Raw genomic sequence first — 22,529 nt, 5'->3', positions numbered from 1 at the left:
AAACATGTTTGACCTAGTGATTTCATGGAAACAAATATTCTGACCAATTTTCATTAAGATTGGACCAAAAAACTGGTCTCTTGCGATAAAACAAGCATTTTCTTAGATATGACCTAGTTTTTGACCCTAGATGACCCATGTTCAAACTCGACCTAGACTTCATCAAGGCAATCATTCTGACCAAACTTTATGAAGATCAATTGAAAAATACAGCCTCTATCACATACACAAGTTTTTTCTTTGATTTGACCAAGTGACCTAGTTTTTGACCTCAGATGACCCATATTCAAATTCGACCTAGATTTCATCAAGGCAATCATCCTGACCAAATTTCATAAAAATCAATTGAAAAAAACAGTCTCTATCGCATACACAAGATTTTTCTTTAATTTGACCTAGTGACCTAGTTTTTGACCTCAGATAACCCATATTCAAACTCGACCTAGATTTCATCAAGGCAATCACTCTGACAAAATTTCATGAAGATCAACTGAAAAATACATCCTCTATTGCATACACAATGTTTTTCTTCGATTTGACCTAGTGACCTAGTTTTTGACCCCAGATGACCCATTTTCGAACTCGTCCTATATTTTATCAAGGTAATCATTCTGGCTAAATTTCATGAAGATCAGTTGAAAAATACAGCCTCTATTGCATACACAAGGTTTTTCTTTGATTTGACCTAGTGACCTAGTTTTTCACCCAAGATGACCCGTTTTCGAACTTGGTCTAAATTTCATCAAGGTAATCATTCTGACTAAAATTCATGAAGATCAATTGAAAAATACAGCCTCTATCGCATACACAAGGTTTTTCCTTGATCTGACCTTGTGACCTAGTTTTTGACCCCAGATGACCCATTTTCGAACTCGGCCTAGATTTTATCAAGGTAATCATTCTGACCAAAATTCATGAAGATCAATTGAAAAATACCACCTCTATCGCATACACAAGGTTTTTCTTTGATTTGGCCTAGTGACCTAGTTTTTGACCCGAGATGACCCATTTTCGAACTCGGCCTAGATTTCATCAAGGCAATCATTCTGACCAATACTCATGAAAATCAATTGAAAAATACAGCCTCTAGCGCATACACAAGGTTTTTCTTTGATTTGACCTAGTGACCTAGTTTTTGACCCGAGATGACCCATTTTCGAACTCGGCCTAGATTTCATCAAGGTTATCATTCTGACCAATATTCATGAAGATCAATTGAAAAATACAGCCTCTAGCGCATACACAAGGTTTTTCTTTGATTTGACCTAGTGACCTAGTTTTTCACCCGAGATGACCCATTTTCGGACTCAGCCTAGATTTCATCAAGGTTATCATTCTGACCAATATTCATGAAGATTAATTGAAAAATACAGCCTCTATCGCATACACAAGGTTTTTCTTTGATTTGACCTAGTGACCTAGTTTTTGACCCAAGATGACCCATTTTCGAACTCGGCCTAGATTTCATCAAGGCAATCATTCTGACCAATATTCATGAAGATCAATTGAAAAATACAGCCTCTATCGCATACACAAGGTTTTTCTTTGATTTGACCTAGTGACCTAGTTTTTCACCCGAGATGACCCATTTTCGAACTCAGCCTAGATTTCATCAAGGTTATCATTCTGACCAATATTCATGAAGATGAATTGAAAAATTCAGCCTCTATCGCATACACAAGGTTTTTCTTTGATTTGACCTAGTGACCTAGTTTTTGACCCGAGATGACCCATTTTCGAACTCGGCCTAGATTTCATCAAGGTTATCATTCTGACCAATATTCATGAAGATTAATTGAAAAATACAGCCTCTATCGCATACACAAGCTAAATGTTGACAGACAGACGACAGACAGACGACAGACGGACGACAGACGCCGGACATCGAGCGATCAGAAAAACTCACCTGAGCATTGCTCAGGTGAGCTAAAAATACTGTATATACAAACATTAAATATAATGCTTTTAATACATTGCACATTAGACTGCTGGTTTGATTTTTTCTGATAATTTTCAGATATTGGTACAGTCTGAAAGTCAGTGCTGCTTCTTTACATTTTATGCTATATCCACAGACAAAATAAAGGATATTGTGGGGAAAATGTAATAATGTAAGGATTCATCTACAAAATGACATTTTTAAACTGTTCAATAAACCTGCAAACAAGTTCATTATCTACCTGTTGTACAAATACAATACTTTCATAACTCTCATAAAATACAATATAGACGTAAGTAAAAGTAATGTATATCAGTCAGTAAATATGACCTAGGTGCAAAGGGAATAAAACTAGAGTCTGGAGACCAGTCTAAATTCTAGCATCTGATTGGTTGTTTCTGAACACAAATTTAACATTGACCAATGACAAGAGTGCATTCTATGACTGGTTTCCAAACTTAAATTTTATTATCTTCTACACAGTTTCTAATATAATGCATTTTTAGTCACATGACATAGAATAGACATTCTTTAAATAAATGAACGAAGTGATCATAAACATAATTCTGAAAGTAAATAAAGTCGTAGCATTTTCATAATATTTTTAAAGAATCCATAATTATTTTGCACATTAAAATCTCCTTTAAATAAAAAACACCTCAAGTGTATTCTGTAACAATGATTTCTCCAAAATGAAAGAAAACCATAACAAAAGAGAAATACAAGCAAACAGTCCATTTTAATATGGGAGTTCACAATTTAAGTTGTGAAAACTTGCTTAATTACAACTTTCCAGTTTTATTCAAGCATAGTAGAACAATGCCACTCCATAAACCAGCTGGAAAGCTACCCAATGATTATAAAAAAATTATTTGGGGATATATGAATCTCACACGGAGCCTTACACACAGCGGCAACGGCAGCTCTGAACAGTAAAATGTTGTAATTTGATAAACTTAAGGGACAAGTCACTACAGTTCTGACCTGGTGTTAAGAAAGTTTTGGCAAAGTGTCAATGTTAAAAATATAAAGCATTCATCCAGACACAGCACAATTTACATTTAATACAATGAAAATAATAACACACATCATGTCAAAGCTTCAACATATTGCACAGAATGTAAGGCATACAAATTTACCGAACTCAACATGTCGAGTCAAAATATACAGAAATTTTTATGTGGATGATAAATATGATGTGTATCTAATTTTTATGTTTTATATCTTAAAGGTACCCATGTGAGTAGGCCTAGTTAGAAACATCCTTTTGGGAAATCAAATACCAACCTCATAACACAATCATATTAATTGACTCAAGGACACTGAGAAAGTGTTACCTTTATCAAAAGTTACTGATTGATCAGCAAATAATTGAGATTTTTATGAATTTAATTTCATCTTTATATTTCTATATCCAGATATACATTTGTAAGTGTATCATTCTTCAAGTATCTAGATGGTAATAAAATCTTTTTAAATTTTTCATAAATCTTCAATCACTTTAATGAAATGTTTTGCCCATGGAAATTTCATAAACATGATTTTTTTTGCATTTAAAAATATCTGGCATTTGGACTGTTCCTATGCCAAGATATTTTGACAGTAGATCTAGTTAAACATGGAGTGAAAATTTAAATTTTGGAAAGTTATGACACAAAAATGCTTAAATACACAATGGAAAATAAGCTATGCAGTTTATCAAAATTGCTTTTTGATGATAAATTCAAGACTTACCAATATATCTAGAAAAAAAAAGAAAGTTCTTATTACCACCATTGGATTTCTTTAGAATAAAGTAATATACAATTCACCTAGAATAAAGTAAAATACAAGGTGAATCGAACATTGAGTGTGTATTTACCATGGCATATATGTATACACACAGGAGACCTGCTCACATAAATTTTCATTTCATTTTTAACATACCACTCAAGAAAGGCATCACAGAAACTTGCAATTTACCATGCTTCAGATAGAACACATCAACTATTTGTAAAATAAAAGTTAAAAAAAAAAGGTTTCAAAATTTTTAATCATACATAGCACACAATTTTTGTTCCCATATCACAGTTAAAGAGAAAGAATGCACTCCAGCTACTCTATCAATGTCTCACAGCTAAAATACAAGATTATAGGAAAAAATATAGCAAAAAAGATTATCTACAATGCAAGAGATGCTATTGTAAAACTAAGACTTTACAAATGAAGTTAAAATGAAAGAACCATTTTGCAAACATAAATCCTTTTCCTTGATTTGTACATAAATATAGGGAATTTTGTTTTCACTTCATAAAATACAAATATCATTACTTAAAATAACTGTTGCAGGTATAACATTCTATGATTTTGGAAAAAAAAACAACTGTTTGCTTGGAATAAGAGTACGCTGATTATAACATCTGAGGAAATAATGAGGAGGAAATTTCATTTGTTCACTGGGATTTAATTTTGTGGACTGATCAAGAAGATGGTATTCACATTACATAAAAAATTGGCAGTTGGATGTTAGGTGTTCTATTTACAGTTAAAACTCAGCTACCATAAACATGTGAATAAAATGCCAAAAAGAAAATTCAGTCAAACTTACTATGTGTAATGACTTCATATGTATGTATAAACTTCTACCTAAACTATACCTATCTGCTGTAACCATAGCAAATGAATTGCAGCAAAAGGACTTAACTTTTTTTAACTTTTACCTCCATATATCTAACGTAAGTGCACTGATAGGATTTGCTTTAAATGTCCAAGTCTTCACAAATTTCTTCAATCTGAGCAATTCTTGTTAGATCTACAATTTTTGTCTTCATATTTCCAAGGTAATGGTGGGTGGGGTGGGGGAGGAAATGCATTTATATTAAAATGCTGTAGCTCTAAATTACTTCCCAGACCACACAATAATAGGCAAACATTTCTTACACATACATCGGGGACACTAACATTTTACAATACATGATGTATCTTTATATCTTGAAAGCAAAAAATAGTAGGATTCAAGGCTGGGGACCAGTCTACAAACTGGCATCTGACTGGTGGATTCTGGGCTCAAGTCTTGAAACTGACCAATGACAAAAGTCAAATTTGGGTTTAAAACATTCATAAATCAAGTTCATAGCTACAGGCATGTATGAAGAGCGAAGGCAGTGATCCAGTGCAAGCAATGTCTGCAATCATGGTCATAAGTCCGAGCCCATGCTCTTCCAACTAAATAAAAGCAACAAGTCCTATGTATGGGTGTTTTATACCTGGCATTCTAAAGTCCTCAGCGGGAGTCACCCATATGGGTTACTGGTTGTGACTTTAAAATATCTTAAAATCAAACAAACAGGTATGTGTATTTGTTATAAAGTAAACTGGAGCTGTTGATAAAAATTCTTAAAGTTTATCACCAGGTAAATGCCTATGGGGGCTTTGCATGTGCAAAAGGGGATTGACTATTCGGGGACCAAAATGTTTCCTTTATTTTGAAGAAACTATTAAATAAATTCAGCTACTAATGAATATCAACAATTATAAAACTTCCAGCATTTACTTATAGCATTTCCCCCATAACTACAGGAGTGTGTGGTTTATTAGGGAAGGGAGCACTTATATTGGTGAATATGGTAAGTGTTTTTATTGATACATTTTCATTCCTTTTGTAATATGTGTCAATTGTTCAAATTAATGGCAGTGACTGATGGTAATGAACAAACAAACTGCATTCCATTTAAAAAGTTGTTCCCTTTTTGTTCTAGAAAATCTGAAAATTGATATGGACCACACTATGCATAAAACATGACTTCTAAAGAAAATGATATAAACACTGAGAATAGTACCTCATTTGTGTCAATAATAAAAAATTGACAATGCCATGCAGTATAACCTCTCTTAACAACACCACCATGGAGCAAGCTTCTCTAAAAAGACAGATATTTCATTACATAGAACTTAAGTAGATTAACTTTTTAAAAGCACCATCCTCTGTACAATAAGATATTTTAGTCTTTCTTCCACAGTTCATATTTGAGAAGTTGTACTGTATGTCATGTGTTTGACTTCTTTCTTAACTCTTCTATGCTCAAAAATACAGACACTAGTTTGAGAAAATTAATGTTTTCAAAACATGAAAATGCACCAATCTTTTGCAACTTCATAACTGCTGTTTCCCGAAGGCGCAAATCTAAATGGCTTTGCTTAAAATGATTCTCAAATACCACATAAAAATAACAATATCCATGAAATCTAAAAATCCTCTATTTCACATACTAATTTTTGATCCTCACTTTTTTCAAAAATCTACAAATTTACAACCAAGACAAAAATGTGCCTTCCACCAGCTATGTGATGTCTGCTGAGTGACTTGTGACTTGACCTTTGAAATTTGTTGTTCTGCTTGTGTCTCCTTGACGACAGAGTTGGTGACAGTTATACCCTATAGTTGATCATTTCCTAATGCAATACACTGCTCAGGTCCCATATCTGTATATCATTGAAAGAAATATTTATTGGTTATTATATATAAACAGTCCGAAAGAATTTGTCTAAATATGACAGAACAGCTAGGTGAAGATACTGTTCCTGTTTTTCATCTGTTTGCTTTTAAGACACAACACAGATTAGAATATATGGAAACTTTCCAACACTGAACAGCGGAGGGAGACACTATGTGCCTTTCTCTGCATTCTTATAGACACAGACAGCACCTGGGTAGAATCACTGACCTTCAGTAAGCCAGCTGAATGATTCCTACACAAGAAAACTCAAGCAGGGCTCAAACCCACAAGATGAGAGGCAAGTGATGTCATCAATATATCAATCTTATCCACTTACAGTAACTAAATTCAACGCCCCGAGTGAGGCTCGAACCCACATCGATGAGGGGCAAGTGATTTGAAGTCAGCAACCATAACCACTCGGCCACGGAGGCCTCTGGTTTAGGAGATACAGAGCAGACAAAAAATGGAAGGCTCAAACCTTTGACTTTGAGTTGTGACCTTGACCTTAAGCCGACATGGCTGACTCATGAGTTCTGCATATCGTCTAGATGAAGTGATCATCTGACCCAAGTTTCATGAATCTGAAAATCCTTCAAGGGGTTTAGGAGATAAAGAGCAGACACAAAATGTTACGGATGGACAGATGGACAGACGCAGACCATTGCAATAACCACCCACCACTTGGGGCGGGGAATTAAAAATATTTACCCCAAAGAAAAAATAAAATGTTGATGTATTTTTTCTTTAAAATTTGATAATATTCAGGAAAAAAGATGAGTTAGTAGCTTGCTTACTGCATGTCAAACCAAAGAAATAAAAGCAGGAAAAATGGAATCTGAACACATTTTTTAATAATAACTGGACATACTGAACTCTTTATGCAAACTTTTCGACTATTTTGATGCTTGATAGTGAAACAGGGCATATCTGAGGAAGCTGGAGCTGTCACTTGAGTGTTTAATGACTCCAATGAGGATGAAGATATTGGAAAATAACTGGAGTCTGTGTCAAAAGAATTAAGTAATAAGAGAGATAAAGGACATTAAATAAATATCATTCTAAGCAAAACGGGGGCACAATTCATGAAATATTGGTGCAAGAGTGATGCTCCTAGTGTGATATGGTGTGGGTGATGATGTGGAACAACTTCTTTAAGTTTGAATCAAATCCAGTTAGTAATAATTGGGATAGAGTGAACGTGCACCAAAACTTTAACCTGAAATTCTAAGTTAAAAGGGGAGATAATTCATGAAATAATGGTCCTAGAGTTATGGTCCTTGTGTCATATGATGTGGGTGATGATGTGGAACAACTTCTTTAAGTTTGAATCAAATTCAATTAGTAATAATTGGGATAGAGTGAAAGTGCACAAAAACTTTAACCTGAAATTCTAAGTTAAAAGGGGAGATAATTCATGAAATAATGGTCCTAGAGTTATGGTCCTTGTGTCCTATGATGTGAGTGATGATGTTGAACAACTACTTTAAGTTTGAATCAAATCCTCTCTGTTATAACAGAGATATAGAAAAAATGCATCAAAATTAACCTTAAATTCTAAGTAAAAGGGGGGGCATAATTCATGAATAATTGGTGCAAGAGTTATGTGCCTTGTGTCATATGATATGGGTGATAAGGTGGAACAACCATTTTAATTTTGAATCAAATCCATATAGTAATAACTGAGATAGAGTGCAAGTAAAAAGGGGGATAATTAATGAAATAATAGTGCAAGAGTTATCGCCTTTGTGTCATATGATGTGAGTACATTTATTTTAAGTTTGGATCAAATCCTCCCTGTAAGAATAGAGATATAGTGAAAATGCATCAAAATTAACCATAAATTCTAAGAAAAAAAGGGGGATAATTCATGAAATAATAGTGCAAGAGTTATTACCCTTGTGTCATATGATGTGAGTGATGATGTGGAACATTTATTTTAAGTTTGGATCAAATCCTCTCCATAATGATAGAGATATAGTGAAAATGCATCAAAATTAAACCTATACGATGGTAAAATTCAACAACAACACGTGAATATTTATCTTTTATCAACATTTTGGCGCTTACGCCTTCATCAGGATAAATACATAATAAAACAACGGACGTGACGTCATGAAGTAAACATTACGTTGAATGGCGGAAAAACGTATAGATCTACTGTTTTTTTAAAATATTACATAAATTAATGTGAATAATAAATAGCAAGTTTAGTACATTACGGATATAAGAATACAGGATTTCCTATAGCAGTATATATAAAAAACCTTAAATAGGAAAAAACGCAATAGTACTAACAACCACTTACAAGTACTAACAACCAATAGTACTTACAACAAACACATATACATGTAAAATTCATTACACATTAAACAATGTTTTTGAATTAAGTCCATCAGGATTGAGTGTTTTTAACTTATGAATCCAGAATGTTTCCTTGCATAACCGGTTAATTTGATTATTTACCACATCAATAGGCATAAATGTGAAGTCATCAATACTATGGTCATCTTGATTAAAATGACCAGCAACCAACGTGGAATATGCAGGATCTGTAAAATTAGATATGTCAAATTTATGGCTATTCATACGCCATGAAACCTGTTGCGTAGTCTGCCCAACATATTGCATATTGCATCTTTTACACGTTATTAAGTATACAACATCTTTAGATTGACAGTTTGTATCATATCGTAAAGAAAATGTTTCTCCTGTAACTGTACTGCTAAATGAGGATCCAGAGTTGATTCGTAGACAGTGGGAACATCGTTTCCTGTTACATTTCTGCGTGATGTATGTTTCAGTGTTCAGTTTGAAGTCGGAACTTACTAAGTAGTCGCTTAAATTTCTTGTACATCTGTACGCCACTATAGGTTTGTATTCGTCATGAACAAATTTAACATTTGTATTCTTTGCAATGTTCAGAAGATCCCAATACTTGTGAATTGTTCCACCTATATTTGGTAATGATGGATTATATTCTACGGTGAAAGGAATAACACTTGTTTTATTTTTATCTGAAGGCGTCAGGGCTTCGTTTTGTGACGACCTCGACACCTTATTGAATGCACTGTCTATCACAGAATCCGAAAAATTTCTATCTTTGAAGTAGCTCCGTAAATCATTAAGAGATGAGTTGAATTTTTCGTCATTAGAAATAATTCTCCTGCACAGCTTTGCCTGACTGTATGGGATTCCATCTTTGCATTGTTTCGGATGACAAGAGGTGTAATCTAGGTATTGATGGGTATTTGTTTCTTTCACGTAAATATCAGTGTCAATTCCTAGCGATTTGTTTTTGGATACTTGTACATCTAAGAACGAAACAGTACTTTCTGATATTGTAGTAGTAAATTTGATATTTGGATGAAATTTGTTAAGTTCGTTGATAAAGGACTCTAACTCTTCTAACGAGTGGTTCCAAATCATAAAAATGTCATCTAGGAACCGTAACCACAGAGATGGCTTAACTCCCCTTGAGTGAAGGAAATCCTGTTCAAGTTTTCCCATGAAGAGAGATGCATATGATGGTGCCATGGAACTCCCCATTGCTGTACCCATCTTTTGTAAATAAAACTGTTCACAGAATTTGAAGTAGTTATTTTCAAGTACAAGTCTTATTAAACGGGCGATTTCATCAGTTGATAAATTTCTACCATGTATATTTTGTTGTAAAAATGACTTACAGGCGTTTATACCGTCATCATGAGGGATGTTTGTATAAAGTGATGTTACGTCAAGCGTTACTAAATATGATTTAGTTTCAAGTTTAATATGCTTCACTTTATTTATGAAATCTGCCGTGTCTTTTACATATGAAGGCAAACCGACCATGTATGGCTTTAATATGTAGTCAATATATTTGGAAATATTCTCAGTAGGAGAACTAAACGCTGAAACAATGGGCCTTCCGGGATATTGCATAGGTAAATTGTTGTCTGGTTGTTTGTGTATCTTTGGTAAGATATAAAAACATGGCGTACGAATGTTTGCTGGAAAAGTGTCAAACTCGTCTGTAGTTTCAATATTTGCAACACATTGTGATATATTACGTTTTATTTAGTCTGTGGGATCGTTTGTACATTTTTCGTAATATTTATCATTATTCAATTGTCGCAATACCTCGTTTTTATAATCTTCAGTGTTCATAATTACAATTGTATTTGATTTATCTGCTTTTTTGATCACAATAGTTTTATCTTGTGATAGTTTTCGCAAAGATTCAAGTTCAGCTTTTGTAATATTACTGTACCGTTTCCGGTTATGCTCGGACTGCAAGATTTCTTCCGTCACCGCATTTATATAAAAATCCAGATACACATCACGTCCAGCGGGTGGGGTAAATGACGATCCTTTTTTTATTGAAAAATGAAAAATGGCGATAAGAGTCAATATCGTTTAGTTCACTATCATCAAACTCCGTATTTGCCTGGCTATGAAAATACTCTTTTAGTCTAATTCTACGAGTAAACTTAAAGATGTCCTCTGCAAGTTTTACCTTATCATGAGATTTAGTCTTTGGGCAAAATTTTAAACCCTTACCTAAAAGAATATAATCATCGTCACTTAACTGTATGGAAGAAAGGTTCAAAACCGTCCTCTTCCCGCTCTGTATTTTCCGTAGCCTTTTTTTGGTTTTCCTCCAGGTCTTCTTGTCTGCGACTCTGATGAATCTCCTCTGGCGTCGTCCACTTCCGGTGCTGTGACTGTCAGTAGGTCCGCAACAACTTTTGTCAGCATCTCCAGAGTTTTCTGGAGACTGGAAACGTCTGTCAACTTTTTTGCCCCGTTTCTCGTGACATCTGCGTAGGTTTCCCTTCTGCCCGGGGCTGTCACGTTTTTTTGCTGCATGTTTTCTATTTCTTTGTTCACACAATGTGGTACTGACGGTCCACTTTTACCATTACTCTCACTTCCAGTTGTTCTCTTCTCCGGTTGCTGTTTAGACGGGTGTTTCCGGTGAGTGTGTGGTTTAGGCGGTTTGGGCGTTTTCGATTTACCTCCTCTGTTTTGTTTGGTTGATTCTTTAAAGCTATTTTTGACGACCTTGGTGGCAGATGATGAATCATTCGCACTATCAATAATGATAGCGCCATCTTGTTCTTGGGTTGACCGTTTGAGAAATTCTAGCTTTTTTCGGTGTTTACTTAGAAGTACCTCTTTCTTTTTTTCGATTTTCTCGTGAATGTTCAAATCAACATTGAACATCTCTTCATTGTTCAGTTTTTTTGAATCTCCTGTCTTGTTTCTTCTAGAAGACGGCCATGTTCTGTGGAGCGTCTCAGGTGGTCATCGTGGATCCGGTCACAAATATCACCACTTACTTTTCGAAGAAGATCATCTACCGATCTTTGTAATTCTGTTTCACCTCTTCCAACATTTACTTTTAGTTTTAGTCTGAGTCCTTTTGGTATAACGTTTTCCGCTCTGCAGTTTTCAAGGAATTTTGCATGTAAAGTGCTTTTCATTTGTTTTTCCGCAAGTTGTTCTAGTAGATGTACACGTGGATCAGAAGATGCCATTCTGTTGATAATAACGACGTATACGATGGTAAAATTCAACAACAACACGTGAATATTTATCTTTAATCAACGTTTCGGCGCTTACACCTTCATCAGGATAAATACATAATAAAACAACGGACGTGACGTCATGAAGTAAACGTTACGTTGAATGGCGGAAAAACGTATAGATCTACTGTTTTTTTAAAATATTACATAAATTAATGTGAATAATAAATAGCAAGTTTAGTACATTACGGATATAAGAATACAGGATTTCCTATAGCAGTATATATATTTTTTTTTTTTTCAAAATTAAACCTTAAATTCTACGTAAAAGGTGGGCATAATTCTTGAAAAATTGCTGCTAGAGTTATGGACCTTGTATCATATGATGTGGGTGATGATGTGGAACTACTATTTTAAGTTTGAATCAAATCCATTTTGTAATAATTCATATAGAGTGAAAGTGCATCAAAACATTAACCTGAAATACTAAGTCAAAGTGTGTGTGTGTGTGTGTGGGGTGTGTGTGGGGGGTGTAATTCATGAAATATTGCTGTAAGGGTTATGGCCCTTGTGTCATATAATGTTGGTGATGATGAGGAATAACTATATTAAGTTTGAAACAAAAGTCATCAAGTAATTACAGAGATGAAGAGAAAGTACATCAAAACTTTAGCCAAGGTGCGGACGCAGAAAGACACCAACCCAGGGTCGAGTACGACAGCTCTCGATACTTCGTATAGTAGAGCTAACAAGAGCACCGCCGTGCGGGTGCTGACGCTCATCTGATTTTTTTTGTATAATAGAACTATTGTCCTACCCATGATTTTCTAAGTATAAAAAGGGCCATCATTCTTGCAAAAAGCAGGATAGAGTTATGTTTCTTGATGTACAGTGTCCACTTATGATGGTGAAAAACTGTTGCAAGTTTTAAAGCAATAGCTTTGATAGTTTATGAGAAAAGTTGACTTAAACATAATACTCAACCAAGAAAATGATTTTCTAAGTCCAAAAGGGGCAATAATTATTGCAAAAAGCAGGATGGAGTTATGTTGCTTGCTGTACAGGGTCAGCTTATGATGGTGAACAAGTGTTGCAAGTTTCAAAGCAATAGCTTTGATAGTTTAAGAGAAAAAGTTCATCTAAACATAAAACTTAACAAAGAAATCTGATATTTTCTTAGTCCAAAAGGGGCCATAAATCTTGCAAAAAGCAGGATGGAGTTATGTTTCTTGCTGTACAGGGTCAGCTTATGATGGTGAACAAGTGTTGCAAGTTTTAAAGCAATAGCTTTGATAGTTTAGGATTAAAGCTGACCTAAACATAAAACTTAACCAAGAAAACTGATTTTCTAAGTCCAAAAGGGGCAATAATTCTTGCAAAAAGCAAGATGGAGTTATGTTTCTTGATGTACAGGGTCTGCTTATGATGGTAAACAAGTATTCCAAGTTTCAAAGCAATAGCTTTGATAGTTTAGGAGAAAAGTTGACCTAAACATAAAACTTAACCAAGAAATCTGATATTTTCTAAGTACAAAAGGGGCCATAAATCTTGCAAAAAGCAAGATGGAGTTATGTTTCTTGCTATACAGGGTCAGCTTATGAAGGTGAACAAGTATTCCAAGTTTCAAAGCAATAGCTTTGATAGTTCAGGAGAAAAGCTGACCTAAACATAAAACTTAACCAGGCAACGCCGACGCCGACGCAGACGCCGACGCCGACGCCGACAACCGCTCAAGTGATGACAATAACTCATAATTTTTTTTCAAAAAATCAGATGAACTAAAAATGATGCCGATTTCAAAATATGGTAATATAACTAACAGTGTAGCTGATCTCTGAACTTATTAGTCTGAGTTAAATTCCTTCTTTTAATTTACCTTTATAACTTTATCTCTTCCAACAGTTAATAAACGTTTTCTAGTTTCTTCTAAATACATGTAGATGACTGCATGTTTGGCATCGTGGAATGTGGCTAACGGAGCTCGTCTGTAAATAAGAAATGAAACTCATTCCATTAATACCAGAGCCAGCAGGAAGGCCCTGTTCCATGTGTAGCATTATTGAGGAGATGATTTTAATCAGATTACCTTGTACCCTGACCTTGCCTTCTTTCTATCCAAGATGGTCCAATTTCAAGTTTGACCTATAATTAATTATTAATCATTAACATTCTGACATGGTTTCATACTGATAAGGTAGAATACGTGACGTCTAATGTATTAACAATGATATTCTATAATTTGACCTAGTGATGACCTTTTACATAAAGATAGAGTAAGAAACCTTTAATTCCCAACTTTTAAGCTTTTCACCTGGATGACACAGTTTCTAGTATGACCTACATTTCATAATGACAAGCATTCTAGGATCAGGTAGAAACTGTGGCTTACAGAGTGTAAACAAGCTTTTTCTATTACCCAGTGATCTAGTTTAACCAATGATGTTCCAGCTTCTAACTAGATCTAGATTTTATCAAGCCAAGCACTTTGACCAGGTTTCATAGATGAAGCAGAAAATGTTGTCTCTACAGTGGTAATGAGCTTTTTCTATTACCAGTGATCTAGTTTTCAACCGTAGTTTCAAACCTGACCTAGTTTTCATAAAGATAAACATCCTGACACTGTTTCATGCAGATCAGGTTGAAAATTTGGCCTCCGAATGATAATAGTAGTTTTTGAATCAAGATAGCACAGTTTCACATTTGACCTAGCTTTCATAGAGAAGTTCTTCAGGAAGAACAGGTTTATGGATAGCTAACAAGGTTTTTCTGCAATACCTAGTGACCTAGTTTTTGATCCCAGATGACCCATATTCAAACTCGACCTAGATTTCATCAAGGCAATCATTCTGACCAAACTTCATGAAGACCAATTGAAACAAGAGCACCGCCTTGCGGGTGCTGACGCTCGTCTGATTTTTTTTGTATAATATAAATATTGTCCTACCCATGATTTTCTAAGTCTAAAAAGGGCCATCACTCTTGCAAAAAGCAGGATAGAGTTATGTTTCTTGATGTACAGTGTCCACATATGATGGTGAAAAACTGTTGCAAGTTTTAAAGCAATAGCTTTGATAGTTTATGAGAAAAGTTGACTTAAACATAATATTCAACCAAAAAAATGATTTTTCTAAGTCCAAAAGGGGCAATAATTATTGCAAAAAGCAGGATGGAGTTATGTTGCTTGCTGTACAGGGTCAGCTTATGATGGTGAATTAGAGTTGCAAGTTTTAAAGCAATAGCTTTGATAGTTTAAGAGAAAAAGTTGACCTAAACATAAAACTTAACCAAGAAATCTGATATTTTCTAAGTCCAAAAGGGGCCATCAATCTTGCAAAAAGCAGGATGGAGTTATGATTCTTGCTGTACAGGGTCAGCTTATGATGGTGAACAAGTGTTGCAAGTTTTAAAGCAATAGCTTTGATAGTTTAGGATAAAAGCTGACCTAAACAAAACTTAACCAAGAAAACTGATTTTCTAAGTCCAAAAGGGGCAATAATTATTGCAAAAATCAAGATGGAGTTGTGTTTCTTGATGTACAGGGTCTGCTTATGATGGTGAACAAGTATTCCAAGTTTCAAAGCAAAAGCTTTGATAGTTTAGGAGAAAAGTTGACCTAAACATAAAACTTAACCAAGAAATCTGATATTTTCTAAGTACAAAAGGGGCCATAAATCTTGCAAAAAGCAAGATGGAGTTATGTTTCTTGCTATACAGGGTCAGCTTATGATGGTAAACAAGTATTCCAAGTTTCAAAGCAATAGCTTTGATAGTTTAGGAGAAAAGCTGACCTAAACATAAAACTTAACCAGGCAACGCAGACGCCGACAACCGCTCAAGTGATGACAATAACTCATCATTTTTTTTCAAAAAATCAGATGAGCTAAAAAAAACAGTCTCTATTGCATACACAAGGTTTTTCTTTGATTTGACCTAGTTACCTAGTTTTTGACTTCAGATGACCCATATTCAAACTCGACCTAGATTTCAACAAGGCAATCATTCTGACATAAAACTGACATAACTTTATGAAGATCAATTGAGCCGCGCCATGGGAAAACCAACATAGTGGGTATGCGACCAGCATGGATCCAGACCAGCCTGCGCATCCGCGCAGTCTGGTCAGGCTCCATGCTGTTCGCTTTTAAAGCCTATTGGAATTGGAGAAACTGTTAGCGAACAGCATGGAGCCTGACCAGAGTGCGCGGATGCGCAGGCTGGTCTGGATCCATGCTGGTCGCAAACCCACTATGTTGGTTTTCTCATGGCGTGGCTCAATTGAAAAATACAGCCTTTATCGCATACACAAGGTTTTTCTTTGATTTGACCTAGTGACCTAGTTTCTGAATCCAGATGACCCATATTTGAACTTGACCTAGATTTTATCAAGGCAATCATTCCAACCAAATTTCATGAAGATCAACTGAAAAATACAGCTTCTATCGCATACACAAGGGTATCTTTGATTTGACCTAGTGACATAGTTTTTGACCCCAGATAACCCATATTCAAACTTGACCTAGATTTCATCAAGGCAATCATTCTGACCAAATTTCATGAAGATCTATTTAAAAATACAGCCTCTATCGCATACACAAGGTTTTTCTTTGATTTGACCTAGTGATCTACTTTTTTGACCCTAGATGACACATATTCAAACTCAACCTAGACTTCATCAATGCAATCATACTGACCAAATTTCATGAAAATCAATAAAAAAATACAGCCCCTATCGCATACACAAGGTTTTTCTTTGATTTGACCTAGTGACCTAGTTTCTGATCCCAGATGACCCATTTTCGAACATGTTCTAGATGTCATCAAGGCAATCATTCTGACAAAATTTCATGAAGATCAGTTGAAAAATACAGCCTCTATCGCATACACAAGGTTTTTCTTTGATTTGACCTAGTGACCTAGTTTTTGATCCAAGATGACCCATTTTCGATCTTTGCCTAGATTTCATCAAGGCAATCATTCTGACCAAAATTCATGAAGATCAGTTGAAAAATACCGCCTCTATCGCATACACAAGCTAAATGTTGACAGACAGACAGACAACAGACAGACGCCGGACATTGAGTGATCACAAAAATTCCCCTGAGCTAAAAACACAATCAATCAATAGCAAAATGATACTCTGAATTTGTGTTATTCGTTCAGATCTGAATGGCAATGCGAAGTAGAAACTTTAGTTGCTCTAAAAAATGTTTACTGTTGACATCACATACATAGTTTATTATCAGGCTTCCCAACAGGCCACAATAGCAGCAATTGCAAGCACAGTTACAGTGATTGAATTTTTCTAATGACAGAAAATTAATCTGATCTTAACCCTTATCAAGCTGGACACCACTGATTCTGACCAGTGTAGATCATGATCAGCCTGCTCTCTATTCAGCCAGTAACTTTTTGGTAAGCACCCCTTTAAACAGCTAATGGTACTGTCCAAATTGAAAGATGGACAAATTCATTATAAAAATTTAGCAGGGTTAGGGTTAAATGATAGTTTACAATGACAAAGACTGCACTGTACAAAGAAGACAAGTACTTACTCTTCATCAGTAATCTTCTCATAACAATCATCACAGACACGCACATCATACTCATAACCCATGGGAGGTATCGTTGATTTCTTATTACTACACTTTTCACATACTGCTTTACCACATTTCCTACAATGATGCTGAAAAAGAAATTAGTCCATCTGAAACTGCTATGCTGAAGAGTAAAAACAAAGGCATTGCTTTCCAATCATATTTCTGAATGTAGTCTAGGACACTAAAGTAATTGGTCAAGGACTCACTAAAATTTGAACAAAGCAATCTGAAAGACAGCTATATCTTCCACCACTGTTATGCATAGTGAAAGAGTTGATGGTATTGGGTGATTGCATTCATGTTGTGAAGTATATTTTATAGTCCATGTATGACGACAGCAATGAATTTGTTCAAAGCGATCTGCTGAGAGATCGAAGGAATAAGTTTCATGAATATACATTTCAGCTAAGTCATACTAAAATCCTTTTACACTGAGTTGTGACCTTGACCTTGAGCCAACATGGCTGACTCATGATCTAGTTCTGCACATCATCTTGATGTGGTGATCATTTGACCTATTACTAGTAAGTTTCATGAAAATCCTTCAAGGTGTTCAGAAGATATAGCGCAGACACAAAATGGAAGACTCAAACTTTTGACCTTAAGTTGTGACCTTGACCTTGAGTCTACATGGCTGACTCACAAGTTCTGCACATCATCTTGATGAGGTGATCATTTAACCAAAGTTTCATGATAATCCTTGAAGGGATTTAGGAGATACAGAGCAGACACAAAATGGAAGGCTCAAACCTTTGACCTTTAGTTGTGACCTTGACCTCGACTCATGAGTTCTGCACATCGTCTTGATGAGGTGATCATTTAACCAAAGTTTCATGAAAATCCTTCAAGGGGTTTAGGAGATACAGAGCAGACAAAAAATGGAAGGCTCAAACCTTTGACCTTGACCTTGAGTCTACATGGCTGACTCATAAGTTCTGCACATCGTCTTGATGAGGTGATCACTTGACCAAACTTTCATGAAAATCCTTCAAAGAGATACAGAGCGGACACAAAATGAAAGCTCAACCCTTCAACCTTAAGTTGTGACCTTGACTATGAATCTACATGGCTGACTCATGAAGTCTACATATCGTCTTGATGATGTGAACATTTGATCCAAGTTTCAAGAAAATCTTTCCAGGGGTTTAGGAGATACAAAGCGGACACAACTGTTACAGACAGAAGGATGGACAGACTGACGGAGACCATTCCTATAACCACTTGTGGCGGGGGTTTAATAAGTACCTGCCTAACAACAAAATGTAAACTAAATGGCATTCAGCCCATATTAAATACTGGTAAACAAAGCATTGTTTTCAAGGAGAGGTTACAAAGATCTTACCTGTCTAATGCCTATAGTTTTCTCTTCCCACATTTTTCTGAAGTTCCAGAAGAAGGGTTTCTCACATTTCTGACAATGGTCATTCTCTGCCCACTCTGGGGTCTGAAAATAAAGTTAATGACATACAAGTCTAGTAATGTGTCATATTCAGCTGTTTTCCTTCTTTTATCATTATGTCTGAATTGCATAAAACCTATGATAACTCTAGCACTTTGCTCTCCTCTCACGACTCTGAGCGAGAAGAGTTTAATTCTACATTTATAGTCATTTCATCAATCTAAACACAGACAAAGATGAAGTTATAGCCTGGACAAGAATTTACACAGACGCACACATACACATGGATGGGCATAGTAAATAACAAACATAGCCACAACAGAGGACCATATTAAATTCATAGGGATAAAGCCTTTGGATAGGGCTTTGATAACACACCAATAGAGTGCGGTCAAGTAGTGTGCCTCACACTGAACATGTTCATAACCTTACTATTGTAACTGTAATTACATACATAATAAAGTCAGCCTTAAATTATTTCTGACTTAGAAGCCTAACAATGTTTCTAAATTTAAATTTTACATGTGCCCACCCACTGAGCTCAATAGGGAGAGTGTTGGTCTACAGATCACAGGGTTGCAAGTTCGATCTCCGGGCTTAGGGGCATATGTTCTCCAAGACGATTTGATAAAAGACATTGTGTCTGAAATCATTCGTCCTTCACCTCTGATAATTCATGTGGGGAAGTTGGCAGTTACTTGTGGAGAAGAGGTTTGTACTGGTACAGAATCCAAGAACACTGGTTAGGTTAACTGCCCGCCATTACATGACTGAAAATACTGTTGAAAAATGGCGTTAAACCCAAAACAAACAAAAAATAAAAACAAAACAAAACAAAAAATTATATTACAGCTTTGAAGAAAGCAACTCTTTGGTATTGCTCGGGCACACTTTTAAGTTATGAAATACTACTTCTTTTCCTTCAAACATTTACCCAGCTAAAGTAATAATTTTTCTGAAATTCAACAATTCAATTGAAAACTAGAGATGCTTTTGAGAAAAGCGCATGTCTCCCACAACTGCCCCTATCAAAAATGTCTAGCTTGGCTAAGGTCTTATGGCCAAATACATTTTGTTCAACTTTGGTGAAGATTGGATGAGAAATGTTTGACTGAGAGAGCAGACAAGAGTAAAAAGGCCGATGTTTTGATAATTCAAGGGCCGTAACTCCAAAATGCCTAGACCGATTTAGCTAGTTATCAAACTTGGCCGAGGTCTCATGGTCAAACACATTTTGTTCAAGTTTGGTGAAGATCCGATGAGAAATGTTCGACTTAGAGTGCGGACAAGAGTAAAAAGGCCAATTTTTCGGTAATTCAAGGGCCATAACTCCAAAATGCCAGGACCGTTTTGGCTAGTTATCGAACTTGGCTGAGGTCTCATGGTCAAAAACATTTTGTTCAAGTTTGGTGAAGATCAGATGAGAAATGTTCGACTTATGAGTGCAAACAAGATTAAAAAGGCTGATTTTTGGTAATTCAAGGGCCATAACTCCAATACGCCTGGACCGATTTAGCTAGTTATCGAACTTGGCCGAGGTCTTATGGTCAAACACATTTTGTTTAAGTTTGGTGAAAATCAGATGAGAAATGTTCAACTTAGAGTGCGGACAAGCTTTGTGACAGACAAGACAGACAGACACACAGACAGACAGACAGACACACAGACTGGAGTAAATCAATATGTCTCCCACACCACTATGTGGTGGGAGACATAATTACCTCAATCCGTTTGGTTGCCATATCCCAAAGGCCTATAATTTTATCATCAGCTGTTGATAAAAGTTGCTTAGAGGCTGCAGTGTACACAAGGGCTTGTACTCGGTCACTGAAATACAACAATATTGAAAACCAGTCATGTTACATTTAAATCATTCAATAGTATTCCAATTTTCCATTAGATAATATCAGAGATATGATATGAAATGAAAAAAATACTGTTCATAATGTCTGCGGAGGATGTTATGTAAACATAATGGTAGCAAGTCTGCTTCATTCACCTAAAGATAAAAACAATCAATTTGCTTTACAATACCCTCACAATCTAGATAACAATGTCATACTGATAAATAAAAAAGTAACAAAATGCACATGCTAGTATATTGTAACAATACTTGTTTTCAAACTCTAGACTTGTATTCTCACTAACGTAAAATGCCCAGTGTTAAAAAACTAAATCCATATGAAAACATTTATAGGTTCCCTCAGCCACTTACCACCTGAGCCAAATGCTACAATTTAATGAAAGTGCCTCAAAATGTTGATAATGAGGCTATTTCTATTACTTATATTAGGTGAAATTCTAGGTGGTCACTGAATGTTCCTAAAACAAGTTTTTGAGCCAGTGTGACCCCCAAATCATTCATGGCATCACTATTTGTCTATTTACAACTACATGCTACATGTTTGTGTATAAAAAACTGATCAATTTTGAGACATTTTAATTACATATATTTACATGGAAAATGTATCATTAGTATAGAGCTTACCGATGACCCTGTAATTCAAATGCTGTTCCTTGACGACCACCTATATCCCAGACAATCACTGACTGATCGTAACTTCCAGAGAATAACAAACTTCTACTGACATCCCATGCTAAACTACGTACACTTCCTGTAATGTATGTATACCTGTTAACCTTTAACCTGTTAAATTACTAAAATGGAATGGTCCATCAATCAATCTGGACAATACCATTTGAGGGGGTGTTCACAGAATATTTACTGACTGAATAGCAAACAGTGCAGACCATGATCAGCCTGCACATCTGCACTGGTCACAAAGGCAGGATCACTTGCTACCCGCAGGCCAAAGGTAAACTAGAAATTGCTTTTGTAAAATAGCGCATGTCTCTCCCAATGCAATGTCCTATAGGCAAGAAGTCAATAGGGGTCAGGAGCGAAAGTCAAAGGGACACTGATGGTTGGCTGCAATAGGGATCATCTACTTGGCATGTCCAGTCATCCCGCTAAGTTTCAACACTCCTGGCCTAGTGGTTCTCAAGTCACTGTTCAGGCTCCTGTGACCTTGACCTTGGATCAAGTGACCTCAAAATAAATAGGAGTCATCTACTCTGCATGTCCAATCATCCTGTTAAGTTTCAACATTCTAGGTCAAGTGGTTCTCAAGTTATTTTCCGGAAATGATTTTAAATGACCAGGCCCCTGTGACCTTGACCTTTAAAACACTGACCCAAAAATCAATAGGGGTCATCTACTCTGCATGTTCAACCATCCTATGAAGTTTCAACATTCTGGGTCAAGTGGTTCTCAAGTTATTGATCGGAAATTGTTTTCTATGTTCAGGCTCCTGTGACCTTGACTTTTAACAGTGACCCCAAAATCGATAGGGGTCATCTACTCTGCATGTTCAATCATCCTATGAAGTTTCAACAATCTGGATCAAGAGGTTCTCAAGTTATTGTTCGGAAATGGTTATCAATGTTCAGGCCCCTGTGACCTTGACCTTTAACGGAGTGACCCCAAAAACAATAGGGGTCATTTACTCTGCATGAACAATCATCCTATGAAGTTACAACATTCTGGGTTGAGAGGTTCTCAAGTTATTGATCGGAAATGGTTTTCCATGTTCAGGCCCCTGTGACCTT

At 35.8% G+C, this 22,529-nt stretch overlaps 1 protein-coding gene across 2 annotated transcripts in view; it reads right to left on the bottom strand.

Annotated features, from left to right (window-relative positions):
* Positions 1 to 3,751: 3,751 nt before the first annotated feature.
* Positions 3,752 to 22,529, bottom strand: part of LOC123553805 (WD repeat and FYVE domain-containing protein 2-like) — a 36,022-nt gene continuing 17,244 nt past the window's right edge. The window contains exons 7-12 of one of the 2 annotated variants that reach the window (XM_045343466.2): positions 21,409 to 21,535; positions 20,642 to 20,747; positions 18,864 to 18,965; positions 17,477 to 17,607; positions 13,801 to 13,909; positions 3,752 to 6,400 (exon numbers count right to left, since the gene is read on the bottom strand). In XM_045343466.2, coding sequence (XP_045199401.2) covers positions 6,371 to 6,400; positions 13,801 to 13,909; positions 17,477 to 17,607; positions 18,864 to 18,965; positions 20,642 to 20,747; positions 21,409 to 21,535 — 605 coding nt within the window. In that variant the 3' untranslated portion in view covers positions 3,752 to 6,370. Of the gene's footprint in view, positions 6,401 to 13,800; positions 13,910 to 13,954; positions 14,067 to 17,476; positions 17,608 to 18,863; positions 18,966 to 20,641; positions 20,748 to 21,408; positions 21,536 to 22,529 lie in introns of those variants that run through there. The other variant, XM_045343467.2, reaches the window with a different exon arrangement.

The sequence above is a fragment of the Mercenaria mercenaria genome, chromosome 7, assembly GCF_021730395.1.
Source record: "Mercenaria mercenaria strain notata chromosome 7, MADL_Memer_1, whole genome shotgun sequence".
Taxonomy (NCBI): Eukaryota; Metazoa; Mollusca; class Bivalvia; order Venerida; family Veneridae; genus Mercenaria; species Mercenaria mercenaria.
This window is presented reverse-complemented; position numbering and strand designations above follow the sequence as displayed.